General features: G+C 44.4%; 1 protein-coding gene across 1 annotated transcript in view; it reads right to left on the bottom strand.

The window, feature by feature from the left end:
* Window positions 1-22198, bottom strand: part of FBXL18 (F-box and leucine rich repeat protein 18) — a 595630-nt gene that overhangs the window by 489311 nt on the left and 84121 nt on the right. Inside the window, exon 2 of the mRNA XM_069645540.1 lies at window positions 16919-17119. Within this exon, the coding sequence (XP_069501641.1) occupies window positions 16919-17119 (201 nt within the window). The remainder of the gene's footprint in view (window positions 1-16918; window positions 17120-22198) is intronic.

The raw sequence follows: 22198 nt of genomic DNA on the forward strand, positions 1-22198 counted from the left end.
CTGTGCTGCATCAGTACGGCAATGGTGACATGCCAAATATGGATGGCCACTCACAAGGCACTTGGAGCCCCTACATTCATTTGTTCGTTGGCATGCATGGGTGACTTGTACATTTCACTGGTTGCATTGTGTAACTTCATTGCACCTACGAGGAGTTGTGCAATGTGGGCAGGGAGTGGTGTACAGGCACTCAGTAGGGCCATTTACGGTTGGTTCACGATGCCGTATTTCTCACCATGGCGGAATGGTACTATCCGCCATGCTTGATGGCGTTAAGTAAATGTCCGCTAGGGTCAGAATTTGCGTACCGTTGCGCCATGGTGGTAATTACGGTTTTGCATGGCGCGCATGCGCGTACTTGGTGCAGTTAGTGTTGGCGTTCACTACGGTGTCGCTAATGGCATCGTACTTTACGGTGACGGGTCATAATCGCACCGAGCGGTATTCGATGGCGGTATTGCATTTCCGCCATCGTTTTTCGATTTCCGCCAGAGTCGTAATGAGGGCCATAGTAAGAATGGCCCAGGCTGCTAATGGATGAAAGGTTAATCCCATCCTTGGATTTAGAACGTTTTGGGTCCCATACTTTCCTTACCTTCCCGAGTCTGGGGGTCTTGACTGAATGGAATCAGAGCAATTGACCACTAACCTTTGGGTGAAAAGACTGGTTAGTGAAAAAATTAAGATTGGCCGTCTCAACTCTTATGAGGTTATTCTCAGGGTTAGAGATTCCACCATCTAACTACCCCGATTGTGTCAATTCCTCCCAAGTTGTTACTTGGATCGATTTTAACGAGTGGTGAATTGGAAGCTCTAGTACATTTGTCAATGTCAATGGTTCCCCAACTTGTATCGGTTGAGATGTATCCCATTTCTGACATCATTTGTGAAGGCATCATGAAGTAGTCATAGACAATAGATAAAAAATTGGTTCTCAAAAGCTTTATTAACTTAAAAGTCAGGATGGAGTATGGCCTAACTTGCCCGGTGCTAAAATGTGATTTCCCTACTTAAAGAAACCGAAGGACAGTCTGCGTCAGGATGTCCAAAACAAATGTCTGTGTCCAAAATCTATGCTTGCCCTCACAACTAACTGTATACAATGTGTAGGGATGTCAGCATCAAAATGAATAGTGTTCAAAATAAAGTTCATGGCTTCTTCCAGCTCTTGGCTTATAATCATCTTCCCCAAGTTCAAAACAGTTCACAAGATCTCAGGGTTTACTTCCCCAAGAGTTAAATTCTTCCAGCTTTCAAAACACAGTTCCTTGTGACACTTTCCAGCTCTTTGATATCAGTACTTTTTACCAGTTCACATAGGCAGTTCCGTTTCTTGGCTTCAAAATCACATTTGAGGCTGTTGCAAAACACAAGCTTCTTTATGTATAGTTTCATTGGCTTTTCTATACAGGGGGCACTCTGTCTGGACGCAGTTTTTCAGAGCCCCACGGTCCAACTATTACAGGTAACGCAACTGATACCCTTTCTTGAATACTGCCATCAACAATTGGCCTCTGTTTCCATTTGACAGTGATGTTTAGTTGATTTCCCAGTGTCACTCTGTACCGTGGCTTGGTTGGCCACCATACACTTTGGTACACCTTTATGTATTCCTCTGGCTCTTGCCAACACATGTTCCACTTAATCATCTACAGTTCCTGGACCCCTTTTTGCTTTGGGCCAATACTTCGTTTCTCATCTCATACCATTCGTGGTCGTTCGGTAAACGTATGCCACCTGGTTTCCCTTTGTGGATGTTTCCTTTTCCTGTCTCTTGCGGCATCTCTTCCAAGAGACCCGTGGGTCTGCTTTGCCTCAGGCTCCGATAAGAAAGGGGCTGCTTGTGGCTGTTGGCTCCTTTTTCAAGTTGTGATACTCTGTAATCATATGGCCCTGCTTGTTCAATTATTTCATAGGAACCTTGCCATTTGGTCAACATCTTCTCAGATGAAGGAAGGAGAACAAGGACCTTTTGTCCAATGGAAAAGACTTTGAGGAACGCTACTCTGTCATGGTAGCCTTTCTGGTGTTTTTGGGCTTTGACCATATTAGTTTGAACGATTGCTCTGACCGTGTCCATGTGTTCTTTTAATCGTTGGGCTTTTTGTGAAAGGAGTAAGGCTGTTTTCCCCACTCTTCCCAAGTCTACCGTAACATTTCAAGAAAATCTTGTGGCTCTCTGCCATATAAAAGTTAAAATGGGGAGAACCCTGTTGAGTATTGTGGGGTCTTTCAGATGACAAAAAGGGCCTAAGTTGTCATAACATGCCAGTTTTTTGCCATTGGCTTCAACTAGTTTCTTTAAGATGTGTTCTAAGGTCTTGTTGAACCATTTCACTAAATCATCAGTCTGAGGTGATAAAAGGACGTTCCAAGTGTCTTTATATGTAGAACTTACTTTACCTCGGATATACATTTACTCATAAAAGTAGACCACAGGTCTACTAAGATCTCTTTCTTAAACCCAACTTGTGAGTAAAATGGGATTAAATGTTTAAGATTTTGCTGGGTTGTGTTATTGGGTAAAGGGAATGCTTCAGTATAACGAGTTGCATAATCCAGTATGTATCGGTTTGCTAGTTTTGGTGGTGCAAGGGGTCCAACTATATCTATGACTATTTGTGAGAAGACTACATCAATGATTGGTAAAGGTTGTATAGGGGCTGGAGGGGGCATTTGGGAACTAGTTTCTGGCATAAGGCCAAGTAAGTATGAACGTATTCACATTGGTACAGATCCCTGGCCAATAGAACCGGTTCAGTATTTGGGCTTGGGTTTTAGCTGTTCCTAAATGACCTCCTGTTAAATGGCAATGCGCAATCTCCAATATTATTTTTTTGGGACTTTTGGGTACCATTATCTGTGATCTAGCATTCCATCAGGACCAACATTTCCTCTGTATAATAGACCCGTTTTTGAAAAAAAAATCGTCCCCCTTTTCCTCTACCCTCCTCTTTGGGTAACACCTGAAAGAAAGGTTCTGCAAGCAAGAGATCATTCCTTTGCACAAATGACAAGTCTGGGATAATTTTGGCTTCTTCTCCTGGGGATTGAGATGGGATTGCCTGTAATTAATGGGGAAATCTAAATCTGCCTCTCAAAATGGTTTCCCTTTGGGTTTTATCACAACATTAATCTCAGGCAATTGAGCCCTTTCCAAAATTCCCTGGGGTATCCTTTCACCTGTCTTTACTTGATATACCTCCTTCCTGTTGTTTTGAACCACCAAGAATTTTATGTAACCTCTACAGTCAGGGTCTATGATGCCTGATAAAATGTCTAGGCCATATCGTCAAGCTAGGCCTGACAGAGGCAAGTCTAATGTAAGTTCCTGGTGGGGGAATAAGGACAAAGTCAGTTGATATTAAAACTCCAGGTTTTCTCAATTCTCCCCGGTGACTACATAAGTTTAACGCAGTGGATTGTTCTGTGGCCACTGATGGATCAGAATCTCTGTTGCCAAGCTTCTCAAATCCGAGGGTTCCACAGTTAGTGTCAACTCAGCCCGATCCCACCCCGACACCATATGTTTGGAGTCAGGAATGATACTCGGACACAAGTTAGCCATGTTTTTGGCTAAAGACTTATTGAAAACAAAAAGGTTGGGAAAAGGCCTCTCTGACCCTGCTCAAAGAATAATGTCCCTACCTAAACCAAACCTAAGGATCGTCTGAGTCAGAAAGTCAAAATCAAACCGTCCTTGTGTCCCAAAGTTCTATTCTGACCCTCACACTAAAACTGTAAAAGGTGACAAAGAGAAATGTCTTTAACCTCTGAAGCTCTTGAAAAAGTGAAGAAGAATAAATAGTTCCAACACAAAAGTTACTTATATATGAGAGTTCTTGTTCCAAAAATGCGGGCTCCCTTCCCCTGGATTACTCTTAAATGAATACAACAGTTCCTTTGGTCTTTCTTGGTGCACAATAGCACCGTCACAACCAAAGCTCCCTAGCTTTGTAAGTACTTCTGTCAAGACTTGGCTTGTCCCTTATAGGCTTAACACAGTTCTGTTATTTCTCTACTTAGAAGTTCTTGTTCCCTACACATTTGTAATTGCCTGGTATACTTTCCTGCCAGGGCTTCTTGTGTTCACAAACTTGTAATTGCCTGGTATAGTCTCCAGCCAGGGCTACTTTCATTCATGCAGGGTTTCTAACCACTTTCTGTCAGGAATTCAGCACGACAATCCTGGAGAAATTGGAGAAAGTATCATTCACGTTACCAACAATGGAATTCAAGATGGCGCCTTCTCAGCGTCATCTCAACAAACCACTTGCAGCTCTAGTCTTTTTTCCAACATGGCGACCACATCTTACCATTCTATATCATTCATTTCTATGATCGGGTAAGATGCGTCGCTTCTGTTCGCTGCACAGCGCCTTGCCCGTGTTTTTCTCTACGCTCCAGCTTCCTCGCTTTGCATTTGCCCCGTTTTCCCTGTCTTCTTTGCGCTTCCCCGCAACCTATCTGTTCTGTTTCCCTTCTCGTCTTAGCCTCAATACTGAAGTTCAGACTTTAAAGAATGAAAATACAGTGCTCAGACAAATGGTTGCTAACCGGACAGAAATCCCCCCCGGACCTTTACCAATGGGAAAATAAATACGATGGCAACCCGAAAAAACTAAAAGAATTCCTAGATTCCTGTTTAGTACAATTCACTCTGAAAACCTCGGTCTTCCCTACGGATCGAGCTAAAGTAAGCTTTTTGATATCAAATCTCTCAGGCAGCGCCCTTAGTCACCACAAATAATCAGCTCATGGATTCTTATCCAGGATTCATCAACAGTCTTCAAGCCATGTTTGGCAGAAAGGAATTAGTGGTGTCCGCACAGGAGAACCTACTTGATCTCAAGCAAGGAAACATGGACCTCCTTACTTTCATTACACAATTCAAACAGTTAGCCAATGAAACCGCATGGGCTGATGCCCTGCTGACCATTTTTCGCAGGAATCTATGTGAAGAACTCAAGGACGAAGTTTCCAGGGTTCCACGACCTCCGAACCTCACGGAAATGATTACTTTAGTACTTCAATTGAACTACCGCATACAAGAGAGAAACCAAGAAAGGTGAAAAGGGAAATCTCGTGCACCACTAGCAACGTACAAGTTAGATGCCCCAAAGACCAGTAAATCTCAGGATACCAGAGAACCGATGCAATTGGGCATGACCAGAGGTCCTTTAACCCCAGAAGAAAGACAAAGAAGAACAACCCTGGGATTATGTATGTATTGCGGCTCCGATAAACATGAATTGAAAGATTGTCATCTGATTCCTCCAAGACGTCAGGGAAACGTCAACACCCACCCATGAAGGGAACCATGAGTGGGTCCTTGGTACAAAGTTCCCAGGAAACTGTCTCAACACACCAAAATATGGTGGTGATCTCGGTTACTCTGCAATTTATAGACAAACAAATCCAACAAATTCCCACCTTAGTGGACAGTGGGGCGGCAGGATTATTCATGGATTCCAAATGGGCTTCAAAGAACAATATACCCCGTGTAGGTAAAACCTTGAGCCTACCAGTAGAAGGGGTGGATGGTTCTCCTTTATCCTCAGGACCGATTAAAGAAAATACAGCTCTTCTCACTATGAAGATTTCCATGCATGTGGAGAAGTTATCTTTTGATTTGATAAAAGCAGGCCACTACCCTCTTATACTTGGATTATCATGGCTTGTTAAGCATAATCCATTTATTAATTGGGCTGCAGGAACCTTGTTTTTGGGGTCTGAACAATGCCTTCATTCCGGTCTACCAGAGGGGGCAGTGGGTCTGTTTTCTGCTACCACTCCACAGGATAAATCCTTTGTAAAGTCTACCATTTCCAACCTGACTCTCCTACCGAAATGCTACCACAAGTACCAATCTGTCTTTTCAAATGATGAATTAAAGGAACAACCACCCCACAGAAAGGATAACTGTTCCATTGATTTAATACCGGATGCCCAAGTACCCTTTGGTCGCATGTATACCCTTTCCATCCCAGAGAAGGAGGCATTGAAAGAGTATCTACAAACCAACTTACGTTATGGTCTCATCACTGAATCTAAAAGCTCGGCTGGCTTTTTTTATTCCTAACAAAGACTGTAAAGAACTATGGCCTTGCATTGATTACAGAGGCCTCAACAAAGTCACCCACAAGGATCGATACCCGCTACCTCTCATAAAAGACATTTTGGAGGCACTAAGAGGTGCGTCTTTCTTTACAAAACTTGATCTTAGAGGCGCGTATCATTTAATCAGAATAAAAAGCGGTGATGAATGGAAAACTGCTTTCCACACACCTTTTGGGCATTATGAATACCGCGTGATGTCTTTTGGGCTTGCCAATGCCTCTTCAGTATTTCAGCGATTTGTTGATCATATATTCGCGGATTTGCTCCTACATACTCTTATTGTTTATCTGCACGACATCCTCATCTTTTCCAACAATTTACAGGAACATATTATCCATGTAACTGAATTATTGAAACGACTACAAGAAAACCGGTTATTTGCCAAAATTGATAAATGCTCCTTCCATCTACCCATCATACAATATTTGGGTTTCATCCTATCCGCAGAAGGAGCAGCCATGGATCCAAGAAAGGTAGAGGCCATCTACAAATGGAAACCTCCTCAGAACATTAAAGAGGTACAGAGATTTTTAGGGTTCACTAACTTTCATCGAAAATGTATTCCAAACTTCTCCCGAATTATCAAACACTTCACTCTTCTTCTTCAAAATGGAAAGACCTTTTCCTGGAACCCTGCAGCTCAAAAGGCGTTTGAAGGGCTAATGACCGCCTTCTCTATGGCACCCGGTTACCCGACCAAACTAAACCCTTTATATTAGAAACAGACGCATCTGATTCTGCAATAGGAGGGGTACTGAAACAAATATCAGAAGAAGGGGTCGAACATCCAGTTGCCTATATGTCCAAATCACTCACAGAATCAGAATGCAACTATACTATGTTAGAAAAGGAACTGTTAGCCATCAAAAGAGCCATGGAGACATCTACTATTAGGGGCTCAGCATCCTGTTCAAATACGCACAGATCATAGAAATCTGAGAGTTCTCCAAAGTATGGAATGTCAGAATAGCCATCAAGCTCGATTGGCATATTTTTTTTCCTCCTATTTACCCCCGGAAAGGATGTGGCCACACGCAACTTTCCTCTATTTTGTGTCCTCTTATCTACAAAGAATACGAACCCTGAGCCAGGATCTGCCTCGTATGGAAGTAAGTGGTCACGATCTGAGAAAGGAAGACGGACTATATTTTCATGGGAACCAACTATACATTCCTGAAGGAACTTCATGTGTCGCAACCATAAAACGGCTGGACATAGAGGAGTGACTACCACGTTGGAACTAATCAATAGACATTTTTGGTGGCCTGGATTATCCCACGACGTCAACGATTACGTATCCTCTTTCTCCGTCTCTCTACAACCGAAAGTTCCCAGGCAATTACCCACAGGAAAGTTGGTTCAGCCAAGGCTTCCTACTTGGCCGTGGGAGAGCATATATACAAACTTTATTGTGGAATTACCACCCTCCTCTCACAACACAACCATCATGGTGACCATAGACTGTATGACTAAACTAGCTCATTTTATTCCCATGAATCGATTGCCATCAGCAGCACAAATGGCTTCTTGTTTTCTTCAAACGATTTTTCGTCTACATGGATTACCTAACAACATCATATCTGACAGAGGTCCTCAGTATATTTCCTCTTTTTGGAGAACACTATGCAAAACCTTTGGTATACAACGGAACCTCACATCAGGATATCACCTGCAATCCAACGAACAAACGGAAAGATTAAATCAATCTCTGGAGCAGTATCTCCGTTGTTTTGTGTCGGCAGCACAGGACAATTGGAGCTCGCTATTACTCTATGCAGAATTTGCATACAACAATTCCTTTCACACAGCCATACAGATGTCCCCTTTCCGGTGTACGTATGGATGTCATCCCTCCAGCTTCCCTACAATAGCTCCTAAACCTACTAATGTCCCAGCAGTAGACGCATTGGTTTCAGATATCCAAGAGGGACACTCTACTGCTCTCGCAGCCCTTTCAGAAGCCAGAAACAGAGTCAAACAACAAGCAGATAGGAAACGACTACAGGAGCCCATTTACAAACCCAAAGATCTGGTATGGCTCTCTTCTAAATACCTTCCAAAGCATCTTGTACCATCTAAGCTATCTCCCAAATACTTCGGTCCTTTTTCCATCATTGAGGCCATAGGGAAGGTGGCATACAGACTACAGCTTCCTCCGTCCTGGCATCGGATTCATAATGTTTTTCATGTTTCCCAACTCAAAACACAGGTAGTAGACAGATTCAACAGGGATTCAAATCATAATCCACCTCCAATTGGCACTCAGGAAGGTCCGGAACATGAAGTAGCTGCTATTTGCGATTCCAGATACAATCATGGAGCACTGCAGTACATCATAGATTGGAAAGGTTACGCCCTTCAGAGCAGACCTGGGAACCTGCTTCATCAGTTCATGCCTCAAGGTTAGTAAACAAATTTCATTGCTCTCATCCCTGGAAACCTGGACCACTAACCCTACGGGGAGGGCATACTGTCAGGAATTCAGCACGACAATCCTGGAGAAATTGGAGAAAGTGTCATTCCGGTTACCAACAATGGAATTCAAGATGGCGCCTTCTCAGCGTCATCTCAACAAACCACTTGCAGCTCTAGTCTTTTTTCCAACATGGCGACCGCATCTTACCGTTCTATATAATTCATCTCTATGATCGGGTAAGATGGTTGCTTCTGTTCCCTGCACAGCGCCTTGCCTGAGTTTTTCTCTACGTTCCAGCTTCCTCACTTTGCATTTGCCCCATTTTCCCTGTCTTCTTTGCGCTTCGCCGCAACCTATCTGTTCTGTTTCCCTTCTCGTCTTAGCATCTGCTCCTGTTCGCTTCCTGCCTTCCTACTTTTCTTCTTCTTCTGCGGACTCCTGACTTCGGAGCCTTCTCCTGTTATTTCCGTTTTCATTACCTTTTCCTTCATCTTTCGTTCCCTCCTTTCTTTCCTCTTCTGTCCCGTTTTTTCCTTCTTGTATCCCCTTTCCTCCGTCCGTTCTGGCTGCATGGAGTTCTGCCGGGCTCCTTCCGGTACCCGCTCACAGCCACGCTTACCTATGTTGGCTTACACTCCTGCAAGCCCGTTAATTCAGCGGGATAACATCATTTGACTCCACGCCTGGATCCAATCCTCTTGCCTACAGTCCACAGAACTTACCTTCGTTCTACTGCAGTGCCGTTGGAGTTTTTGGCTGGACTCACCATCTTCCAGTAATTGACTATTGGGTTTTCTTCCCCACGAGGGTTTCCCAAGGGTGCTGTCCCCGAGGTGCACGGAGTCCAGTTTCTGGCCTCTGGACACCTTAGGAGACGCACTCACTAACATCTGAACTTCTTCTGCCACATCTGCTACTCCGGACAATCGTGAGTACCGTTTTGATTGTGATACTTCCACAATTGTACATTTACTTGGTTAGGTAGTATATATGCTCGATATACATTTCGCTTTGGTGTTCCCCATGTATTTACACTCCATGAATTCATATACGGACAAGGGCTTTCATTCTCTTCCCCATATATATGATATATATATAGTTCTTGTTACTGATTATTTGGTGCGATAGCGGATATGCCCTGGGGTCCCACTGTCTTTGGGCTGACTCACCAGCTCTTGCTGGCATTCTCGGGCTCGTTCGCTGAAGGTACGCCAACTGGTTTAACTTTGTGGCTGTTTCCAGTTTGTTTTCTGGTCTCTCCCCGAGTCTCGTCCACTTGTCAGCTTTACCTCAGGCTGCAGTATGAAAGGGGCTGCTTGTACCAGTCTCTTTGCCTGGCTCCTGGCGTCCACTCAGCCTAACACACTTAGTCAGCGTCTCTCTTCTTCTTCGCTGGTGAGCGCCCGGCTCCACCACACCTGCTTCTACTTTTCGATCATTCGAGCCTCACGAAGAGGTTAAACGTCTCCCCAACAGCAGCCTCTTGCATCTTGTTTCCATCTTTTGCATTTCCCGGGCACAGGTGTCTGTGGAGAAAGCCTAGAGTGCTTGCTAGGCTTACAGCTTCTCCCACTCTGCATTACTCTTTCCCTCTTCCTCATCCCAGTACTTGATTCTGGGACAAATAGTTAATTGTTGGTGATTGATTTTTAAAGCTTGAATAATCACTTGCAATCGTTTTAAATGAGTATTTTTGGATGATTTAAATAGAGTAAGGTTGAAGGTTTGGCACATTTGACGTGGAGAAAGGTTCTCCCTATTCTTCAAAAGGGGGAGGTGAAGACTAATGACAATAGGCCATAACGGTCTTAATTATGAGAGGATCATCTTCACAGGCAAACGGGGGATACTGTGACTCATCCAATGAAGCCATGCTATCTCCCTGGAGTTTGTCTCCTCCCATGTGATCCTCCCTCCTACAGCCGCCCCCAGGGCCAGGATCAGGTAGTGAATACCATCCCCTGGCCACATGGGAGGAGGTTCCAACTGGGACATCAGCAATGACTCCATTGGATTCATCACAGAGGGCACCATTTGGGAAGCGCCAAGGATGGAAACCCTATGTACACATGAAGGGACCTTTGCCAGTGGAGGAATGAGTGGGGTTATAATATGTTATTCGGCAGTAGGTCGATCATATTGTCAGATACCATTCTAAAGATTGGTTACGTTGTTCCATCCGTCCATTAGTCTGGGGATGGAAGCAGATGAATGAGAGTTCACAATGTATGCCAAGTGATTTCGTTCAGCAAGAATTAAAGAAGGCAGGTTATGGAGCCTGAAGATGTATTGCAGGAAACAAGCAGGCGTGGTAGGAGCAGATGGAACTTGCAGAAGGGGAGCAAAATGGGCCATCTTAGTTAGGAAGTCCATGGTAACCATGATAATTGCATAACCTTTGGACAACTATACAAAAAATAAATACCAAATACATTAGGTAGATGTGTTGCCAAGGGGCTGATGGATTCACTTGCTGTAGTAACATCACTAAGGGAAAACATTTGGGTATGAAAGGCTTGGCCGTCAATTTTAGGGAATAATGGGTCGGTGTCAGCTCCTTGGCTGGAACAAGATGCAGGCCTCTCAGGAGCATCTGGAGAGGTTTTGGTAAATGGGAAAATAATAAAAAGCATGTAAAGTCTGGAGAGAGCAGAAGTTCTTACTGTTCAGTAGAAGTAAATAACAGGTACTCCATAATGACTCAGACGAAGAAGAGACATGAAGATCTGGACACAACTACAGTAAATACCTATAGACTGAAGGCTTGCACTCTTGAAGGTTCCCCGGCCTCAGGCAATGAAAACCACCGGCACAAACAATGACGTGGGGCTTTCATTCTCTTTTATACAGAACACCTGGTCATCGAGGGAGCAACATGAGCCACATTACATACCTTGTGAATCACGTTCCACGTGCAGTCCCGAAACAGAGGAAAGACTCTGCACGCTAGCTCGCTCTGCGCCCACCGGCATGAGAAGAGTGTCTGCAGGCATCGGGACTGCCTTTCTTTCTATGTATTTGGTAAGCCATATCGAAAGCCCTGAGGTGAGGCGTGGGTTAGGGGGGGTCAGAATGTGGTTGGTTCGTATCCCTGGGTGTGCCGTGAGCCATGGAGACACCCCATGTCTTTGGGAAACAGGATTGGGGTTGCAACCCCAACAGCATGCCCTTTCCCATTTACCCCTCTCGTTGGGGAAGCCCAGTTTTCCAGGATACTGAACATGGAATTTAGATACAAGTCTCAGAGCCATGACGTGTGTGTGTGTGTAGTGGGACTCCAAGAGTGTTTCTTGAACCAATACTTCTTCCAATGAATCAGATACTGCAGACACTTATTAAACAGTCTTGAATCGATGATGTTCTGAACTTCATACTCGTCCTCTGGTCCTAAAGCAGGTAGGCCTGCAGAGACAGGGTGTAGATATACAAGGGTTTTCTGAACAGGTTTCAACCACGATACATGAAAGACTGAATGGATCTTATACTTGGTAGGTAAGTTCCATAGCAACAGGATCGATGATTCAAATTATTTAAAAAAAAGGAGCGACATACCAAGGTTTCAACTTTTTTGTTGCAAGATGGAATGTTGATATGGTGTGTTGACAACCAAACTCTTGGGCTTGTTGTAAGTGCTGTTAAGCCGTGAGGAGTCCTTTTGTTATGTGGGTCGCATATTCTTGGGCCACCGGTACAATAGCTCCCTTGATTGCTGAAATTGTAGAGAACGTGGATGGATTCCATGGGACAAATGAAACAGTGTCCTTGATCAAAGAATATGAATCACTGTAGGCAAATTCAGGAAGTGGGAGTAATTGGGTCCAACACTTTTCTTGTTCCGTAACCAAACATCTCAAATACTACCCAATAGTTTGATTCACCCTCTCTCTCTCACCATTGCTCTGTGGATGGTAGGCTGAAAGCCACACGTCATTGTTTGTACAACAGCATTAGTTGCCCCAGACCGGAGAAACTTCAAGAGTGCACGCCATCACAGTCTAAAGGTATTTTGTGTAGTTGTGTCCAGATCTTGTCTCTTCTTTGTCCGAGTCATTATGGAGTACCTGTTATTTAGGTGTACTAGACCGTAAGAAATTCTGCTCTCTCCAGTTTCTATCTGCCTTTTTTATTGCCCCATTCACCAAAAACTGGTCTTGGCCCCTCTCCAGATCCTAACATACCTTCAGTCACAAACCGGGGGGGTGTCCAATAGCGCTCCCGCTTTATGCAAAAGGGTTCCTGGGAGGTTTGGAGGGTATGGTCTCCAGTGCTCCTGAGAGATCTGCATCCTGTTCCGGCCGAGGAGCTGACTCCAACACATTATTCCCTAAAACTGACGGCCAAGCCTTTCATCCCAGGGCTGAAAAACTCTTCCCGAGCACACATAATATGCACCATTTCAAACCTTTTGCAATTGGTCTGAGAAGCCACTCAAAGGAATTGTCAGAACACACTTATTAATGGCATTACCAAATACTCAATGTCGGAATTGGGTTCTGAAAGCAATTTTCCATTCTTCTCCATCTGCCAAGCAAATAAGATTATAAAATCCTTTTATGTCCAGCTTGGTAGAAAAAGTACTGTCCCCTAGCCGAATACAAAAGGACTTCAGTGAGTGTTAATGGGTACCGTTTCTTAATGGTGATATCATTGCGTTGTCTATAATCAAAACATGGTCTTCGTTCTGGGTCATCCTTCTTGGGTCTGAAAAATATAGGTGCGCCTGCAGGTGACGTTGAATGGCATATGAATCCTTCCTCCAAATTGTCATTAATGTATTGTCTACATATTCCACGTATTCTTGAGGGATGTGTACATTAGTAACCAAGGCTCTTTTTATCTTAGGTACCTAGATGTCTGGTGACAGGGGCGCACCACCATGGTAACAAAAAGGTAGGCATTAATCCCCTTGAAAAGCACATTTTTGGTTTTTCCAGTCAATTAGGGGATTGTGTCATGCACTCACTTTCCCAGCAGTCATCCAACCTGCACCAGACACCCTAAGGCACGCCCACTCACAGGTCTCATGCACCCACACTGCAGCAGCGGAGGAACGTCCTGTCGGCTTCTCGGCTAACCGGCCCACAAACTCAGTTTAGTGCACAACACAGGACACAGTGTTCCTGGCAGTTGCGGCTGCTTCTACAATGGCAATTACCATGGCACCTGAATACACGCCCAGCAAGAAGTCACGTTCCTACATCTCCGCAGTGCCGTGCACGTCACGTGACACAGTAGCCACCCTCACATGATATGGAATCCATGGCAATGCTATAAACAGCTCTCGTGCGCGCTACACAGCGCTTCTCAGCTGTTTTTCTCCAGCGTGTGGCGTTTCGTCTTTCTGACCCGGTTACTTCTCTTTGGATTCTGACCTTGGATTACGATTTTGGACTGCCTTTTGCCTCGCCCATTGTCTAGATGACCGCCTGCTCTGCTCGCTTGGAACTGCTCCGACGCTGGTTCTGGTTCACGGACTGCTTCGGATTTGTCCTTTGGTACCCCGCCTCTCATACCGTCTACCTGGCATCCACGACCTCTGCTAAGTGTTTTTGGACTTCTTTGTGTCTAGCCCTACATGAACCACGCTGAACTTCCAACCTGGTAGGGGGTTTGCCTGGCCTTCTTCCTGCCACTCGGGTGCAACCAGTCAGTCTCTACTGTTGCCTTGACTCGCTGTCATGGGCACATCCTGCTGCTGCAACACCACTTACTGAGGGGAACATTGAACACCGTCCGGGGGGAAAATGTAAGCAGGGTTCCCGTTTCTCCTTCTCCCTTCTGTCCACCCTCCAGCTTCCACTCTGGTAGGTGCTCTTTTGTTACACATTGCCTTTGTGTGTTCTTGCACCCCGTGCCCTGCTGTGCATTTGCTCAATTTGCCTTTTTCCATTGCAGCCACTCAGGGGACCCAATGTTCTTGTTCCTGCCACCTGTGGCCCTAATAACTGAACAGTGAGTTTATCTTACCTCTCTGTTGTGATTGGGGATGGAGGTATACCTAATCTACGCGGCCCTCAAGTCGTGACAGATTATGATACTTCAACGAAGGAATGCCTAACATCACCTGAAAATGTGGAGCGGCAATGGCATCAAAGTATTCTTGATGATATTGAGCACATATCATTAGTAATGGACTGGTTTGCGAAGGAATAGATCTGTAGTTGAGGAGACCGGTCAATTGGCATAATCGGCGCTGTCTTGGTCTTGGATACTAGAGGAATGGAAGGTGAGTGTAGGAAACATCAGTGAAGTTACCCATGGCACCACCGTCTATTAAGGCCATCACTCCTTTGCATCTTTGTTGTCCCATTATTAAATCAACCATAATAAAAGGGATGGGAGGATTGCATGTGCATGATGCGACATACGACAACACGGGAATCCCCAATTTGTTCACTCACCCTCAGATTCCCTATGGAGAACGAGTGATTTTATTTCTCGCTGGTGATGGGGGTAGTATCTTAAAGCATGAACTGTATCCCTGCAACAAAACCAGAGGTTCAAATGTTGTCTTTGTTCCCTTTCCTCTGTGGTTACAGGACCTGCTGTACAGTCTAACTCCATGGGTTGTGATTCATTGGGAGTATTCATCTTTCTCACCTGGGATAGGAGCTACAGAATTCTCATCTTATGTGTTCTCTCACCAGATCTTCATCAATTTGGATCACCAAAGCCATGTATTCTTATAAGGCATCTTGGGGCATGACTACTTCACACACAGCATCTTTGAGGTCATCTTTTAACCCTTTAAAAACATAGTTCATTGAGCATTTTCAGGTGAATCGGTTTGTGTAACTGGGCCATTAAAACGAGCCATATATGTCAATACGGATCTATTCCCTTGACTTATTCCTAAGAGTTTGTTCCGATAACTTGCACTGCATACTGGTGGTCAAGCGTGGTCTAAAAGGCCTCCAAAAACTCCAAAGAATTGGTCAGGAGTATGCCATTTCTGTCTATGTATGGAGTGGCCCAGGCCACGGCAGATTTTTCCACCCTTAACAAAATAAATGAAACCTTAGCCTGATAGGATACATACAATTGTGGCCTTTTGAGATAATGGATTCTGCCATTCTGCAATTCTGCATTGGGGCATAAACGCTTTACATTCTTTAGGATCTCCACCATATTTAGATGGTAGTGGAGGAGATGAAACACTATGTGAGGTTCCAGGAGCCGGGAGGGTGGCAGGTGTTAATGCTAGTTGTGAGTCGGAACAGGAAGTTGTTCCACTGGACCTGCTCCCATACTGGAACCAGATCCAGTACCCGATAGATTGGTTTGTGTATATGGATTTTCTTGGACAATTGGTTAACTGTTCCCTGTAAGTTCGACACAGACTGGATTAACACAGCGTTTTCCCGACAGGACAAGGCCACTTTGCCTTGTAGCAGTTGGACTGCTGTGGACAACTTTTTAAGTAATGTCTCCCTGGCTCAAGAGAGGAAGAGGAAGGTTGGTTGGAACAGGACGCAGACCTCTCAGGAGCTCTAAAGACAATACCCTCCAAACCTCTAGGGAAACACCCTTAGGCTGAAAATCAACAAACCGTGGAAAACATTTTCCAAAAATGAAGGAGTGCTACAGGATACCCCCCCGCCCCCACCACCTCCATCAGTCCCCCCCAGGATGGACAATGCTAGAGCGACCTAAACAGACCTTCCTGTCTGGAACGTTATGAATGCTTTTTGTTTCCTGTCGTCAGTTTATAATGCAGAGTTTAAATGACTACATCTCCCAAGAATCTTTACGAGACAGCCACCCTGAACCCATTTCCATGCAATAGTCTTAGATGTTACATTTGTTTAATAAAACCCTTTAAACTAATTCTGGTGTCAGTAGTTTTGCATTTCCTCGGCCATGTGACATAACATATTGTTTGGATGTTTCTGCTTGGGACGAATCCAATACCATTTATTATTATTCTAGGCCCTTTCTTGTTAAGCCCCCAAAGCCACAAGAGCGAATAAGCATTGCAAATCAACGGTCAGGCCCGCACTTTTCCCTTCGCTTTGCTCTTTCCGCCATCTCACTCCCTTTTTGGATGCAGCCAGAATACCACTAGATTTGTGTCCACTTCCACCACTGCAGGATGCCCAGATAGCAGTGCTGGTAAGAACAGGTTGTGAGCTAGCTGCTGCAATCTGTGTATGATCTGCAGGTCGCAGGTTCGAATCCCAGCAAGGCCAACTCAGCCTTTCATTCTTCCAAGGTCGATAAATGTGTACCAACTTCGGTTGGGCGATAGTTGTATGTAAATATGATCTATGGGCAGCGCTTAGGCGAAAGCGCTATATAAATAAATCATTACTGCATCTGTATATGGCAAAGAAGGAGGAAAGGAAAGCACAACCATTTGTGCAAACCAAGAGTTCAAGTTACCTGATACTCCTTGTGAAGCACAACTTGTTTGGTTAGACTATTATCTAAACAAAGTGTTGCAAGCTTCCTGCAGACTCGTCTGACATTAAGAATCAGGTCAGTACTGGGCACGTAACTCAGGATATGCAGCAGGATTTCATCAGAAAACTCTGTTGGGTTGATGCCTCTGCTATCGTCATCGTTCGCTGAACTGGCCATCTCCTAAAATACAAAGGACCAATATTAAATTCAAAAACGAAATTTGACAAAGTTAGGCATTGGCAGAAGATCAACCACAACCACACTTCCAATTACTAATTGCAAAAATGATGCCCTCTGCTCATGTCGGCTGTCAATCCATTTCAGTGAAGAAAAACATTTTTAGATAAAAAAAAATTTCTAGCCTTATGCTAAACGGCAGGAAGGAAAACAAGCTTAAAATGGTTATTGGAGAGGTCAACCCCTTGTAAATATCCATCGACTTACAAAAGAAGAAAACAAATCCTTAGATAGAAATATCCACAGTGGTATGAAGAATGGGAGTCATTTTCCATTGTTGTGTTCCTTCTCAATTCACATTGCTTCATCATTCTTACAACTGAGATGTGAGCAGATTTGTAGAGGAATTCAATTACAGTTACCACTCCTTCACAGTTCAGCCAATCAGCATCACAAATCTATGCCATTGACAGCCTACGTTCAGGGGGAGCTGCTGGATGCCCGCTGCTATGGGTGCCACTCTGTACCTGCAGCACCCAACTTGCCCAGACACTGCCTCTTCCTCCCATTGGTACGCCCACACTAGGCCTGCCAATCCCATGCCAGTGCTGAGCCCCTGCCACCCTCACCATGCTATCTCCCTCCTAACATATTGCCTGATAGACAGCAGCAAGGGGCTTGCTCCTGAGCCACTTACATGTGATGGCCATGTTTGGTAGGACAAAACGTCTCATCGATGAAGGAGCATAGCCACACACGCTCACCGTTTAGCCAAGGGAATGGTTTTCTTTTTTGGGGTGGTGGTGGTGCGAGTAACGGCACACTGTGCAACATGCCCGGGCGCAACAGAATTAAAATCTGTTTTGGCGAGCAGGCTTAGCTGTTAGCAGCACTAAGCCCCATCAAGGCCCTAGTGAAAGGGTCATTAATGACCAAGCCTGCCTATATGCCTATTAATTTTACGTTTAAAATGTTTTTAATTTAATGTATTTAGCTCAAAATTGACCTTTTCACATCTTATCATATCATGCAATAAAATCATTACTCCAAAATACATTACTCATTATTCCAATAAACATTCCAAAAACCAGTTACTTAAATCAGATTAATTTATGCCAAATTCTAAAATGTCTTTAAAAATTCCTTATCAGTGCACATTTCATATTACATGTCAATACATTTTAAAAATTCTAAGAAACGTTTCTAAACCCAATATAAATTTGAAATTGACTGTCCAATACCAAGTCCAACTTCCATTCAATTCAGTCTATTCACCACCAATTGCCATAAATTGAACAGGGTGATATTTAAGAAAATGGACTTTCCACTTGAACACTTCTCCCAAAACGGCAGCTTGCCAATCCATTTTATATCCATTTTAGATCCAAGCACAACTATTTCAAAGCTGTACCTTGGTCAAGCTTTGTCACAACATACTTTGTGAACCATGCATCTTGCTATAGAAGATTCTTTAGTATGCCTCAAACCACATCTTGGCGGAGTCCTGTGCTAAGGCCAGCGACAGGTTTGACTAACAACAGAGCATGCACATGCCGTAGACAACATGCAAGCCATCCGGCAAGGTAAATCACCATGCACAGCCAAGATGCACCTTCCTGGTAGCTCAAGCAGTCACCCGTGGAACAAAGATGCAGACACACGTTTGACCTGCTAGAATGCCCAATCAGAGGATGTGCCTCCTGGAACTGCAATTAGCTCATCCATTTCTCCAAAGTTGCATGTCTAGACCAACTACAAAAAGACAGGGTGTCCGGAGATCTAATGTTTGAATGGCCCACCGCATTGCTACCTTCTGGTTCTAACTTTCAGTGTTATGCGGAGGACACTTACCTCTCCTTCAGGCTCCCCTCAGCCTCCTCTGATCCTTCATACCAGATTGGCTGTCTGCAATTCAGGAATAGTGTGCTTCTAGCAATCTCTGCCTTAATGCCAGTAAGACTGAGATCCTCCTCATTGGTAGAACTGCTCCCGCCTTCCCTCTCTCACACTGGCCGCCAATCCTGGGCTCTCTACCTGCACCTTTCTTAGAGGTTAAGAACATCGGTGTCATCTTCGACTCCACCCTCTCTTTCTCTACTCACATCTCTGACGTCTCTTAGAAGTCACACTATCAGCTGCCCCTCCTCAGATGCATTCTTCCTTTTCTCACTTTCCCCCAGAAGCTCATTGTCTCCAGAGCCCTGGTTCTCTCTAGGCCCGGACTTCTGCAAGAGCCTCTTTCTAAATCCGCCTGCCTCTACTCTTCACACTCTACAACTAATCCAGAACAGGACTGCAAGACTTGGCTTTGGCATCAAGCCCAGGGATTGTATCTGTCCAGCCCTGACTTCTCTCCACTGGATCTCTGTGGCGGCAAGGGTCAACTTTGAAACCCTCTGCATCGTCCACAAGTCTTTCTGGGGCCGGGGACCACACTACATCAACTTTCTCTTCCTAAGCATCTTCATTCTCGAGCCCTCTGCTCATCCACCTCCAACTCTCTGAGGGCCAGGCGCTTCTCCAGGCAAAGTGTGGGGGATGGATCTCTGTCCTCGGCTGGGGCCTCCCTCTGGAACAGCCTCCCTGCCCCTCTCAAACTTGAGCAGGACCATCCAAGGTTCAGGAAGCAACTCAAGACCTTCCTTTTCGTTTACGCTTTCTCGTTCCCTCTCCCTTGCTGATGTCCCGGTCTGCTGCGCATTGTGGTTACCTGGCCACCCACTGAACTTACGGGACCAGGCTTGTGTACGACCATTTGCCGTTGCACTGCCTCCGGGTCTCTTAACCACTTAGGGACTGTGTCTGCAACCCTACAGTTCCTGACTATCTGCACTTATGAGCCACCTCCCTAGCAGCACTTATGAATTCCTTTGCACTCTGCCCTGAACCTCCCCTTCTCCCGTGGCACTTCTCCCCTTCCCTCCCCACCGCACTTGCGCAATCTGAATGACACAAAGCCTAGTAAGATCGCTTTTTGTCATCCTTGTCTTGTCACGCCTAGAAACACTTGTGTACAGGCGCGGTATAAATGACTTATCATATCATAGACAAACCTCCAATGGTAATGCAAGTACACATTTCTTAGATCTGTGAAACAGGTTAACACATGTCTATTAGTTTCAATAGTGTTATCCGTTCTACAGAATCTACATATTCTCTTATCAGCAGGAATCCCCATTCTAGGCCCCATGACTGTTGGCAATAAATTTAGTCTGCAGCTTTTTGTAAGTACAGGAATTCCTAGCATAACCAGCATTTGATTTTAATTTATGTAAATTGTTGTAATTCATAATCCAGTCACACAAGCCCAGTTCATTTACAAATTGTGCTCGTAGTTCTTGGAATTCTAATGCCCAATCTGGCTTCCAATCGATCTCTTCAAATACAGTCAAGTTAAAATGTTAAAAACTTTTCAATGTATGCGTCCTAGAGGATCCCTAGCAAATTCAAAGGGGGCACATTGGATTTTTAACAGCCATAGCTCACTTACCAGAGAGTCAACTTTTATTTGTGTGTCCTACATATTCAATGTCATATGCCAAATATTTAGAAGTAGACACCCTTTCAATGTCACCTATACAAGCATAATTTTCCTACTCTACTCTGGTGGCACCGCAAATCATATACTTGGTTTTCTCAAAATGTATCTCTAATCCATTATCCTCAGCATAGGAGCACAATTCCCTAGCAGCCCTCTCTAGCCCGGCGTACGTCCAGTCAACACCACATCATCGGCATATGATAGCCATTTTACAAGCTGATTGCAATTAACAGTCTCTAGTACCCCGGCAAATCCCAATTAATTTTACAGTGATATTACTTATGCACTTTAAAGATACCCTATGTTTTTGATAGGAGATCTTCATGCGTCTCAAGTAGACCAGATTTCTTGTTGGCCTTGGCCAAGTTTTGATCAGTGTTGGGGACCAGTGAAACATTATTACATTAAAGTATACGGTTGGACTTAACCCTCCAGATAAGTGGCACGCCTGCCTATTTTACTCCCTAAAGGAAGTGACATTCTCTCAACAACACACAAAACAGGGATTCACCTAAACGCACGCGCCTACCTTGGTGTCCCCTGCACAGTTTTGTTAAAGTGTTTGGACAGGCATCAGCAGCGCTGGCCACAAAGGTGAACGCAGGAGCCATCTCTGGGAAAGCAGGAGTTATTACAGTTCATGACCTACATGTTACTTCCATAGGAGATGAAAACTAACATTTTGCCATTATCTTTGGCCTATTAAATATCTACCATATTTTCTATCTACCTATATTTTTGTATTGCGCCAAACACCCATGGGCCTCAAGGAGCTCACAAGACGAAACAACGAAAAACAGAGAGAGGATGTATTAGCCTTTAAATGGCTTTTGGAAGTGCCCGAATGCGCATTTATACAAATACCAAACCACACTAAATTAATGTCACACGAGTATGTTTGTATGGCAGGAGTCGGCTTGGGGTGCCAAAAGTAGCACCTTGAAGCTGTTGGTGTCAAGCCAGCTAGGCTCCCCTAGGCAACAACAAGGAGCTAAATAGCTCCCAGCAATTTCAACCCCTGTTGTCTTTGCATGTTATTTGAGGCCATTAAAAATTCAATGTAATGAAAAATGTTATGTATGGCTATTATGTTAGACGAAGAGTATGGGTGCTAAAAAAAAAAAAAAAGTACGATTTTCAAATTTAATGTTTTTTTATTCAACTAAAAATAATTCAAGCGGAACTACTGCTTTCATCATCTACTCCCAACTTCCGAGAGTAGGACATTCCTGCTTCAAAATCTTACCTAGGCCCCTGGGGAGCCACACTTGATTACAAAGAGTGGCGGCAGCTGACACATTAAATCACTTGGAATCCTGCAATCTAAATAGAACCTTTCTTGCGGTTACAGAGGGAAGGACACTTTTCAAAGCTTCTGCCTTTTGCACTTTTATTAATGCTACCATCTCCCGACCGTACACATTGATGTACTATAGTTAGTTGCGGATGGAGACATTCGCTAGCAAGAATGTTGCCATACATAACGATGGCTTAAGTGATGCATTAAAAAGTGATTCTTTTTGGTGGGGAGCAATATATTT

Source organism: Ambystoma mexicanum, chromosome 2p, assembly GCF_040938575.1.
Source record: "Ambystoma mexicanum isolate Mex_15411 chromosome 2p, UKY_AmexF1_1, whole genome shotgun sequence".
Lineage (NCBI taxonomy): Eukaryota > Metazoa > Chordata > Amphibia > Caudata > Ambystomatidae > Ambystoma > Ambystoma mexicanum.